Genomic DNA, 12089 nt, shown 5'->3' on the forward strand with positions numbered 1-12089 from the left:
AAAATTATGTCATTAATTACTCCAAACCCATAAGACCTTCGTTCATCTTCAAAACACAAATTAAGATATTTTTGAATAAATCCGAGAGCTTTCTGACCCTGCATAGACAGCAAGGGTCCTTCCACATTCAAGGGCCAGAAAGCAAGGACATGAGAATACTTTTTGTACGCAAAACAAAAATTTTATTCAACAATTCAAAAAAGCGCATGTATGCATCGTGATACTCTCCAAAATGGTGCTAGAGTGATGCAGAGGAGAAGAATTGTTGAATAAAGTCATTATTTTAGTGTTTTTTTTTTTTTTTTGTGCACAAAAAGTATTCTTGTAGCTTCATAAAATTATGCTTGAACCACTGATGTCACATGGACTATTTTAGCGATGTCCTTACTACCTCTCTGGGCCATGAACATGGAAGGACCCTTGCTGTCTATGCAGAGTAAGAGAGCTCTCGGATTTCATCAGAAATATCTTAATTTGTGTTCTGAAGATGAACGAAGGTCCTACAGGTTTGGGACGACATGAGGGTGAGTAATTAATGACAAGATTCTCATTTTCGGCTGAACTAACCCTTCATGAAATGTTCCTTTTTCAGTAAATGCATGTAAACTATATCAATTTGTAGTACATTTTCTTTAGATTGTGGCAATACAGGTTCAATGCAGAACTAGATTCTGGCAGTATGTATATATAGCTCTTCACAGGTGCTGTGCTTTCAGGTGTTGAAGCAGAAGCAGCGGGACACTGCGCAGCTGGCCTCCCTGTCTGCGCAGAGCGAGCGGCGCGTGCAGGAACTCGAGAGAAATGTGCAGAACATGAAGCAGCAGCAGGACCTTCTGCAGCGCCGCCTGCGAGAGGAAAGCCAGCAGAAGAGACGCCTGGAGAATGAGATGCAGAAAGGAAAGCACAGAGTCAAGGTGAGCCGATTATTGCTTTTAGACTTTGATCAGTGCAGGAGAGAAACAGAGCCTGAGAGAAATCAAGAGTGTAGATGGAATTAAAAGTAAAGTATGTAATTGATGCTTTTTTAGCAGTGGAATTGCAGAAATAATGATTGCTTCCAGACAGAAGCTGTGGCTGTTGTTCTTCTTGATATAATATGTGACCCGGGACCACAAAACCAGTCATAAGGGTCAATTTTTGAAATTGAGATTTATACTTTAAGCTGAATAAATGCGCTTTTCATGATGTGTAGTTTGTTAGGATAGGACAATATTTGGCCGAGATACAACCATTTGAAAATCTAGAATCTGAGGTAGGGTGACCACTTGCCAATAGATCTGTTGCGGGACATAGATGTGATTTTGCGGCACAATGCGTGAGATAGATTTTCTACTGTTATGCTATGTAAATACTGATTACATCCGTTGCCATATGCGCTGATTAATGTTTCTGACATGCAACATGCAAGCGACAGAAAGCGGGTCTTTTTTAATTGAGAGATAAGATTTTTACGTGTGTGCTCGACCATTTCCGTTGGTGGTGCCAGATCACTTGATGATGTCCTTTGCGCGGAAACTATGCCACAAAAAGAATAAATAAAAAGCTTTCTTAAAGGCAAAAGAACGCATGGACATTTTCTTAATATAATAATTAAAAACTTAAGTATCCGTGCTACTTAAGACTTAAGTAAGACTACTTAAGTATACTTTTTTCCAGCAAGGATGCATTAAAGGAAAAGTCCACTTCCAGAACAAAAATGTACAGATAATTTACTCACCCCCTTGTTATCCAAGATGTTCCTGTCTTTCTTTCTTTCTTTCTTCTGTCGTAAAGAAATTATGTTTCTTAAAGGAAAACATTTCAGGAATTTTCTCCATATAGTGGACTTCAGTGGTGCCCCCAAGTTTGAACTTCCAAAATGCAGTTTAAATGCAGCTTCAAAGGGCTATTAATGATCCTAGCTGAGGAAGAAGGGTCTTGCCTAGCAAAACGATCAGTCATTTTCTAAACAAATTGACAATTTATATACTTTTTAACTTCAAATGCTCATCTTGTCTCGTCTCTGCAATGCGCATCTGTTTAATCTGGGAGAAAACTCCTATCTCATTTCCTTCTTCAACGTCAAAATCGTCCTACATCATTGTTTTACCATTTTTTTTGTGAAGGCCGTTTGATGATCTTTGCATGTTAATTTTGTAGAAAACGAAATGGGAGTTTTTCGACATACTCTAACTGTCTTGACCATATTGAACTGGGAAAAAAAAAACAGAGTTCACGCAGACTTAAAAAAGACGAGTGTTTGAGGTATATAAATTTGTCAGTTTGTTTCAAAAATGACTGATCGTTTTGCTAAATAAGACCCTTCTTCTTCGGCTGGGATCGTTTAGAGCCATTTGAAGCTGCATTTAAACTGCACTTTTGAAGTTCAAACTTGGGGGCACCATTGAAGCCCATTATATGGAGATCATTTCTGAATTTTTTTTCCTCAAGAAACATAATTTCTTATCGACTGAAGAAAGAAAGACACAAACATCTTGGATGACAAGGGGGTGAGTAAATTATCTGTACATTTTTGTTCTGGAAGTGAACAATTGATCGAAAGTGACAGTAAATACATGTATACCTTAAAACAAACTAAACGCTGTTCTTTCGAACTTCTATTGATCAAATAATGAGGAAAAAAGTGTAAAAAATTCAACACTGATAATAAGAAATGTTTTTTTAAGCAGCAAGTCGGATCATGTGACACTGAAGACTTTTAAAAATATATATTAAAGTAGAAAACTATCATTTAAATTTTTTTAATGTATTTTTAAGCAAATAAATGCAGCCTTGCATAAGATACTTCTTTCAGAAACATTGCGCTTTTGAACAGTAGTGTATAGTAAAGTAGTGCTTGCACTTTCTCTTTGGAAAATATAAAAAATATGCTATTTTTCTGTCTTATTTGCTACAGTTCACGTCTTTCTTTGTGTGGTGCTGCTACTGTTGCTGAAATGACACATTTAATGTTTTTTTGGAGTGTTCATCACAGTTTTTTTTTTTCAGGAAACTGTGTTCTGTTCTGTAAGGGCCAGCATTAGTCATCTGCGTTTCTGTATTCTGAACAATAATCATCTACAGAGAAACCTCAGCCCCTCAGTTATTCTTGTCGTTCAATAGAGAATCATTTACCAAACAGCCTCTTTCTCTTTCTCAAAGGAGCTTGAGATAAAGAACGAACAGCAGCAGAAAATTCTGAGGATTAAGACGGAGGAAATCGCTGCCTTCCAGCGCCAGAGGAGAAGTGGAAGTAACGGCTCGGTCGTATCGCTAGAGGAACAGCAGGTGGGTTGAGGCAGAAAAACGAAATTGTGCTCCTTTTCATCAAACCCTTCCCACAGCTATTACCCAGCAATAAAATATTATTTTTAGATCTGTTTACTCAGTCATAGTGTTTAATAGTTTGACTGACGTTTGGAAGAATTTTGTTAGCGTTTCCTTGTGGCTGAGGGTATGTTTCAACATGTTCAGATTTCAGTTTCCAGCTCTCAGCCTGGTATTGGTATGTGTTTGCATTATTTGTCTTGGAGCAATGCATTTGGTCTTTCCAAGGTCACGGGTTGTGGGTTTGAATCCCAGGGAATTAACATATAGTTAAAATGTAAACCTTGAATTCAGTTCCACTTTGGCATCTGATGAATACATTCAGATCTTGACTTCATTTCAGAAGCATACATTTAATATGTAAATATCTGCATTCAAAATATCTGTGGTTGAGCAGAAGATAGAAGAGCAGAAACGCTGGCTTGACGAGGAAATGGAGAAAGTTCTGGAACAACGACGGGGTCTTGAAGACCTGGAAGGAGAGCTGACCAAGAGAGAAGAGATCTTAGCCAAAAAGGAGGCCTTGCTTTTGGAACGCAGTGGCCTGGAATCCAAAAAGCTTCGCTCTAGTCAGGTCTGTAAAAACGTTATTGCTTTGCTTTGTCCACCACATCACGAGTCTTTACGATTTATGGTATGGTTTGTTTTCTCTCCAGGCTCTTAGTAAAGACCTGTTGACCTTGTCGAGCCGAATCGAGTCTCTGGAGCGGGAGCTGACCGAGAGGAACGGTCTGCTCCGTAGTAGCAGTGCTCAGGACTCCCAGCAGATCAGACAGGAGATCTCCAACCTCCGGCAGGAGAAAGAGCTGCTCCTCAAACAGAGGGTGGAGCTGGACGACAAATTGAGACAGGGCAACCTGCTCTCTCCTGAGGTGGAAATTACTTATTTTTTCACAAGTCTTAACTTTCAGATTTGCACCATGTCTAGCCTGGACACGCAACAACAGCTTGAGGCTCTGTACGCTGCATGTGACAAAGCTTGCTGTTGCAAATCCTTTTGTCCGTTCTGTCAGAAGTAGCACAGGCGCTTGGAGTACATCAGAAAGAGAGCTGGGCATCAGTTTACTGGCAGGGATTTTTCGCATCACTGCGCCACATTTATTCGTTTAAATGTTTTAGAATGTATTATTTTGGAATTTCTTTTAAATGCGTGAATTTAAATTGGAAGCTTTTAAATGTATATATACCCTGCCATTCAAAAGTTTGGGATCAGCACAACTTTTTTTTTTTTTTTAAAGAAGTCTCTTGTGCACACCAAGGCATTTATTTGATCAAAAATATAGAAAAAACTGTGAAATATTATTACATTTTAAAATAATGGTTTTCAATTTTAATATACTTTAAAATATAATTTATTCCTTCAGTCTTCAGTGTCACATGATCCTTCAGAAATTTCTGATATGCTGATTTATTATCAATTTTGGAAACTGTGGGCAGTATTTTTTATTTTTTATTTTGGAATCTGTGATACTTTTATCAGGATTCTTTGATAAAAATTTAAATAAAAAATTAAAAAGCACAGCATTCATTTAAAATTAATTTATTTAAAAACTTACGACAAGTAAAAAGTATTAATTTCTTTCAGAAAAAGAGATAAAATAATTTACTGACCCCAAACTTTTGAACGGTATTATGTTACAAAAGATTTTTATTTAAAGATTTCAAATAAATGCTATTTGAACTTTCTTTTTATCAAAGAATCCTGAAAAAAAGATTCACAGGTTCCAAAAAATATTAAGAAGCACAACTGTTTCCAACATTGATAATATCAGCATATTAGAATTATTTCTGAAGGATCATGAAGACTGGAGTAATGGCTGATGAAAATTAAGCTTTACAAGATAGGAATGAATTATTTTTGAAAGCATATTTAAGTAGAAAACCGTTATTTTAAATTGTAATAATATTTTGCAATTTTTCCTGTATTTTTGGTCAAATAAATGCACCCTTGATGAGCATAAGAAACTTATTAAAAAAAAAAAAACATAAAAAATCGTACTGATCCCCGGCAGTGTATATATACTGTAAATAAAATTACATTCTTAAAATAACTTTCACAAACATAAAACACGATTCACAGATGTACAGCTGCACAAAACATAAAAGTTTATTACTGAATGTGATTTTTCAAATCATCATCCATGTGTGAATCACCTTGAAGTATATGAAAACACGCCTAGACGTATATGCAGAAACTTGACGAGTTTGTCATTATATTTGATGTTTCTTAATTTCCAAACTCAATCTCTGCTCATCTGTGTTTGATGTTTAATATGCTTGAGTTGGTTTTTGATGTGGACCTTGTTTGCATGCTTCAGAATTTTAGAATGATTAGTTTTAGAGTTAGAAAGTCCAAGCTAACTTTAGGCTGGAATATTAGATGACTTTGCCCAGATTTGTGCCCCAATTTGCAGTCTGGAGGGGTCGACTCTAGTTGCTGCAAACTTTAGGCAGTTGGAACTGACAAAAAATCATGCATATATGCTTTAAATGCTGTTAAAGTTTAAAGATTCTAATATTTTATATACTACAATTAAAATATCATATTCAGATTTATGCCTTAGAATTTTGGAATGCTTAAACGTTTGGTGTAAAAACATCAAAACCAATAGTTTTTTTTTTTGCATGATGTTCAAATTACACTTATTAAGGCTGCACTGTCCTCTGTTAAACATTAGGAAGAACGAACACTGTTCCAGTTGGACGAGGCCATCGAGGCTCTGGATGCTGCTATCGAGTACAAAAACGAGGCGATCACCCAGAGACAGAGGCAGCTGCGGGCATCAGGCAGCATGCTCACCCAGTGGGAGATGAACCTAATGGCCAAACTCACATACCTCTCCGGTTCTGAAACTAGAGCTCTGCTTTGTAAATACTTTGATAAGGTCAGACTGCATCTGAGTTTCCTCAAATTATCTTGTTTGTGAAGTTATAGGGTCACACTTTAGTATGCTTGTATGTGATGGTGAGTTTTATTCAAAGAGGTGCGATCTATTATCGTTTCAGTTGGCAGATCATCGCAATGCAACACTGAATCCCTGTTAAATAATATCGACACTTGCACGTCTGTTTTTATCACAGCCACACGTTGTGGTCAAATTTACTCTGTTTTGGCAAATGTAGGCAGGGTTTTTAATAATACATGTTTTCTCACATTATTTTCATATTCATGCTGCTTTTTAATACAAGTAAGTTTAGCTGTTTAACACATTAAGGAAAGGCGAAGACTTGTTTAATTGTGTAATTTTGAAACAGCATGTGTTGTGAGAAGCTCTTTACAAGTAAATTGAAATATTTGTTTATTCATTTGACCTTCCACTTCGGCTAAGAATGTGACTGTTATAACGCTTTTTTGTGTTTTGTAAAGGTCGTGTCTCTTCGTGAGGAGGAGCGCAGGCTGCAGATGGCTCTAGCTGAGCTGGAGCTGAGAGTCGAGGAGCAGCAGAATTTGGTTGGGTGGTTGGAAGCAGCTCTGGAAAGACAGCAGCTCGAGGCAGACCGGAGACTCACCCAGCAGCAGAAGGAACATGAGAGGAACATCCAGCTACTGCTGCAGCAATGCCGAGGTTTGAGTCCTGACTATTGCAGTTTTCAGGGATAGTTCACTTAAAAATGAAATTTTTGTCATTAATTACCACTCAAAAGACCTTCGTTCATTTTCTCAAAACAAGATATTTTTGATGAAATCCGAGGGCTTGCTGACCCTGCATAGACAGCAATGTAATTACCACGTTCAAGGCCCGAAAAGGTAGTAAGGACATCGTTAAAATAGTCCATGTGACATCAGTGGTTCAACCTACAGGAATACTGTTTGTGCACAAAGAAAACAAAAATAATGACTTTATTCAACTTTAAATTCTTTTTTCCATGTTAATCTGTGTTACTGTGTATGTCCAAGACTGACATGGAAGAGAAGAAATTGTTGAATTGTTTTTTGTTGAAGTTTTTTTAAAAGTAAGTTTCTTATGATCATCAACAGTGCATTTATTTGATCAAAAATACAGGAAAAATATTAATATTGCAAAGTATTATTGCAATTTAAAATAACTGTTTCTATTTAAATATATTTAATAAATGTAATTTATTCCTGTGAGGAAAGCTGAATTTTCAGCATCATTACTCCAGTCTTCAGTGTCACATGATCCTTCAGAAATCATTCTAATATGATGATTTGCTGTTCAAGAAACATTAGCATTTTTATCAGACCTGTCATTTTTCAATGTTTAATATTTAATTTGAGTAGAAAGATCCGAAGATCAGCATTTATCTGACATAAAAAGCTTTTGCAACATTATAAACTAAAAAAGTAAATTTTTTGAGCAGAAATTATAGAAATTAATACTTTCATTTAGGAAGGACGCTTTAAATTGATCAAAAGTGATGCTACAGATTTATAATGTTACATTTCTATTTCAGATAAATGGTGTCCTTCTAAACTTTCTTCTCGTCAAAGAAACCTGAGAAAATTCTTCTCAGCTGTTTTCAACATATTAAATGTTTTTTTGAACTGCAAATCAGCGTGTTTCAATGATGATGCTAACAATTCAGTTTTGTAATCACAGGAATAAATTAGATTTTAAAATACATTCAAATATAAAATGGTTATTTTTAATAGTAAAAATATTTAACCAATTTTTTTTCTGTTTTTACTGTACTTTCGACCAAATAAATGCAGGCTTGGTGAGCAGAAGAGACTTCTTTAAAAGTGTAAGTGTAAGATAGAAGTAATAGTGTAAGATTAAAAATGCTTGGTTCATGTGTATTCATTTTACAACACATTTTAACTTTTTTGGATCTTCTAAGTTTTGGTTACTTGGATTTTCAAGTGAGGAACAGAAACCTCTCTGGTTATTTTAAAAATATCTTAATTTGTGTTTCAAACGTTAACAAAAAATGTTTAATTTTTATATGAAGTTTCCTCTTGAGCACATTCATCAGATTTTATTTGTTTTTTATTTGTTCTTGGTTATAGAACATAACCAGTGTTATGTAATTCAGGGCAACTTACTGAACTGCTTGTGTTAAAAACAAGGCAGTATCACCCAATAATTCCCAAATCATTATGAGCATGTAAGATTAAAGTATTGGCAATTTATTGTGTTTCCAGAGCAAATGGATGAGGGTTTGGCTGGTAGACAGCGGCAGTATGAGGGATTGATCCACAACCTCAGCAAAGAGCTGAACTTCTGCAAAATAGCCAATCAAGAGCTGAACATCAAACTAAGGGAAATGTGTGGCCCTGTAAATCAAGCTGGAGAACAAAGCAAAGGTGAGAACTGCTGTTACTTAGTGAGGGTTTTTTTTTCTATGGAAAAGCAGATTCTAGATTAAATTCTAAGAGGTTTCAGATTTTTTGTAATGAATAAATAAAGTTAACTGCTTTATTCATTACATTCTATTTGTTTTCTTTGGTTGTTCAGACCTGTTATTTCCTTTGAAAGTGACTCACCAAAAATCTCAGCATGTCTGAGCTTTTTTATAATTATAAATATTAAATATAGTTATTAAATGGTGCATTGGATGTGACATAGATTGTTTGATGGATAGTGGTTTGAGGAAAGATGTGACTGCAAATCAGTTTGTTTCATTTAGGGGCTGGAATGACATTTTTGCCTGAATATATTTCTCTCTTAATGTGCCAAAATCTCCATTTGTTTATTGTTGATTGTTGAATGGTTGTTACACCTTTTCTCAGGTCCAAATTGTGACAGTCGGCTTTCAGGTGGGGTCCAGGGCAGACTTACTGAAGATGCAAAGTGTACGCTTGATTCAGAGAGAGTTCAGAAGTCAAGAGAAGAGATGCGAGAACTGGTACATGCCCCTCTTCCACCAACATGGAGGCGCTCTTCACTCCCCACGGAGGACCAGTACAGCATGGAGGAGCTCAGGCAGAGAGCAGCTTGTGAACTGCCAAATAACAGAATAATTCAGCCCGGTATGAATTCCACACACTGGAGCGGGACAGCCTCGCTGCCCCTCGCAAGACCGCGGAGAGAATTAAGGAGACTGAGCCTCAACACAGGACCACTTCATTCCAATTCAGCAATAATTGATGTTCGGAGAAATCCAGTGTAGTTTGTACAGTTAGGATCTTCGGTATTGTACCAGTAATCTGTGGTTTACAGAATATTACATTTAGTTTTTATTGCTAAAGATTACTGAGTGTTCATTGTTTATTTGTACTTTGTAATTATCAGTCATCCTTGAAATGTACATTTGATTCATTCGGTCACATTTCAAGCACTTTTATTCAACTGTCGCAGGTTTCTGACACTCTTGGACACATTTTAGTGAATGTAAAAGGGATTTTCTTTCATAAGTAATGAAATAAAAAAATGCCTTCACAGAAAAAGAAAAAAGAAAAATCTTTAACCAGATCATATTTTATTCTAAAACGAAAAATAAATAAAAGAACGTAACTAAGAAGAACGATTAATAATATATGTACGTGATTTTGGAAAAGGTAACCGAGCCAGCCAGGAGTCGAACCTAGAATCTTCTGATCCGTAGTCAGACGCGTTATCCATTGCGCCACTGGCCCGTATAATGGCGTAGCTTTGATAATCGTCTATATACTGTAGGTGTACGAATTAAAATATCTTGATTTTATGAAAGAACGCCGTAAAACGTAATGTCGTCAGCGGAGATGTGTAAAATAAGTTATAACTATCATCTTTAGCTTTTAAGCTACGCAGCGGCTAATGCGCAATAGCTGCGAGCGTTTTTGTTCATTTTTATTAACAGATCTGCGTCTGATTTGAACCATTCTCGGGCAAAATAGTTTATAGTGATGTAGTTTTCTGGGAAAACCTGAAAATTTCGACTTGAACGACTCTTTAATGATTAAAACGTGTTGTTTCGAAAACAAGTGATCTTTTGTCTGTTTGCGCCCTCTTCTGGGCCATCTGTGGAAGTGACGCTTGATGCTAAGAATAGAACTTGCGCCCTCTGTCGGTGTACAAACCTGTTTATCTGGTTAACGTTCTATCATTGGTGGTGTGACACGTGACTTGCAGTGTCGACTCGCAGGCCTCGTGGCCTAATGGATAAGGCGTCTGACTTCGGATCAGAAGATTGCAGGTTCGAGTCCTGCCGGGGTCGAAATTTTAAATCTTTAAGGATAGGCCTATGGCAATGTTTGTAACTTACCTCATGTTTTTCATGAGTCAGAAAGAAACAAATGAGCTTATTATAGGCTACACAGCAGATGTAGATGATACGTGGATTTCGTTATCAGTAGTTTTTTCACCAACTTCTGCACAGTAGACTAGCCTACTCAAATTGTTTAGCTAGAGCACTTAAAATATCAACAAAAGCAATGAAAATCAATGCAGAAGGTTTTACTTTAAGAAACACTTTAACCTTTTTTTAAATTTTCAAAAATCATGTTTTTATGTTATCATGTATTTGTTGTGTTTTATTGTGTTGTATTTTTTACCTAATCAAAATAACCTAACTGCAGTTTGACTGAGATTAACTCAAAAGCACAATGAAAAAACATGATTTTTGAAAAACGGAGTTATCTATATTGCAAATGAAACTCTTTATATAATGACGCATAGCCTGTGTAACCACCAGGTGGCGATATGACACCACACTTTAAGATTTCTGCTGTAGACCGCTAAAGATTGACATCTTTGTGAATTTCACTCACTTTGATGCTTTTCTGTGAGAAAGTTGATTTTAATATAGTGTTCGAAAACAGAAGAAAAATATTTCGATTTAAAAGCCTAAAAATATGTTTAGTGCTACTTGTTATAGCTTAGGCTGTTGTGTATTCTATATTCTGATATGTTGGGGAATCAAAACAGTTTTAGAGCAAAGTAAAGAGTCATTATGGACAAACAGTTTTTGATAAATTGAGAATTACATTATGAGGCTATTTAGGCATATACAATTGTTATTATTGATAACAAATCCACTTACATTCATTAAGCATGCTTTGGGGTTTGGATAATCAACGATCATCTTCAGAATGTACGCAAAAGTTGGATTTTCTTAATTTTGTCATAAATGAGCACATGTAAATCTGTAACCACAGCAGGGGAATAACATGACAACGCACGACTCGAGGAAATATAGGCATAAATGAAACAGTTTACAAATGTGTAAAATCGATCTTTAATGGCAAAAAGCAAAGAGAAAATGTAGATTGTCTACTTTGGCTCTTTGTTTTCACTTCTGTACTTCTGTACATTTATGATAGAGACTGTAGAAAATTAAATAGATAGCTTACTTTTTACAAACAAATTGTCTAAATGATAGCAAATTAGTGATTATTAGTGATTACTGCGCAGTTTAAATAAACATAATTTGACATTAAAATGTAAACAAAAATAGTGACACTTAAACCCAGCAATAGACATACTATAACTACATAAGCTTAATGGCTGTAGAATACGCACTTGTAGAATTAAATTGTATTAAACAAAATATGTCGTTTTATATCGTTTTCTTTGACCAGATGATACAATAAAATTGTACACTTTCAGTATTTGTTACAGCATGGTGATATGCTATCTCTGCATTTTTAGTGGAAAATAATGTTAACATGTTGCCGATTACATAGTGACAATTCAACACTGCAGCATTAGTAGGCTATCTTGAGACTTTCATTCTATATCTTTAGACTTAAAAAACATGGAAATTGTACTGTGTACATATAACTTAAATTCTTTGATACCATTAACTGTTTGTATTTATTTGGACAGAAAATGACTTGTATAAAGCACCTGAATGCGCGCTTGATGAAGAGAAAACTCACCGCCAGGGGTCGCTGATGT

At 35.7% G+C, this 12089-nt stretch overlaps 1 protein-coding gene and 2 non-coding genes across 4 annotated transcripts in view; 2 read left to right on the plus strand and 1 right to left on the minus strand.

The window, feature by feature from the left end:
- kif7 (kinesin family member 7) overlaps positions 1-9849 on the plus strand; it is a 29045-nt gene extending 19196 nt beyond the window's left edge. Inside the window, exons 12-19 of one of the 2 annotated variants that reach the window (XM_051115653.1) lie at positions 717-914; positions 3142-3267; positions 3704-3880; positions 3963-4178; positions 5985-6191; positions 6674-6872; positions 8414-8575; positions 9002-9849. In XM_051115653.1, the coding sequence (XP_050971610.1) occupies positions 717-914; positions 3142-3267; positions 3704-3880; positions 3963-4178; positions 5985-6191; positions 6674-6872; positions 8414-8575; positions 9002-9381 (1665 nt within the window). In that variant the 3' untranslated portion in view covers positions 9382-9849. The remainder of the gene's footprint in view (positions 1-716; positions 915-3141; positions 3268-3703; positions 3881-3962; positions 4179-5984; positions 6192-6673; positions 6873-8413; positions 8576-9001) is intronic. The other variant, XM_051115654.1, reaches the window with a different exon arrangement.
- trnar-acg (transfer RNA arginine (anticodon ACG)) lies at positions 9775-9847 on the minus strand. The gene has a single exon. It is a non-coding gene; the product is annotated as a tRNA-Arg (tRNA).
- Positions 9850-10334: 485 nt separating the features above from the next.
- Positions 10335-10407, plus strand: trnar-ucg (transfer RNA arginine (anticodon UCG)). The gene has a single exon. It is a non-coding gene; the product is annotated as a tRNA-Arg (tRNA).
- Positions 10408-12089: the final 1682 nt, after the last annotated feature.

The sequence above is a fragment of the Labeo rohita genome, chromosome 7 (genome assembly GCF_022985175.1).
Source record: "Labeo rohita strain BAU-BD-2019 chromosome 7, IGBB_LRoh.1.0, whole genome shotgun sequence".
Classification (NCBI taxonomy): Eukaryota; Metazoa; Chordata; class Actinopteri; order Cypriniformes; family Cyprinidae; genus Labeo; species Labeo rohita.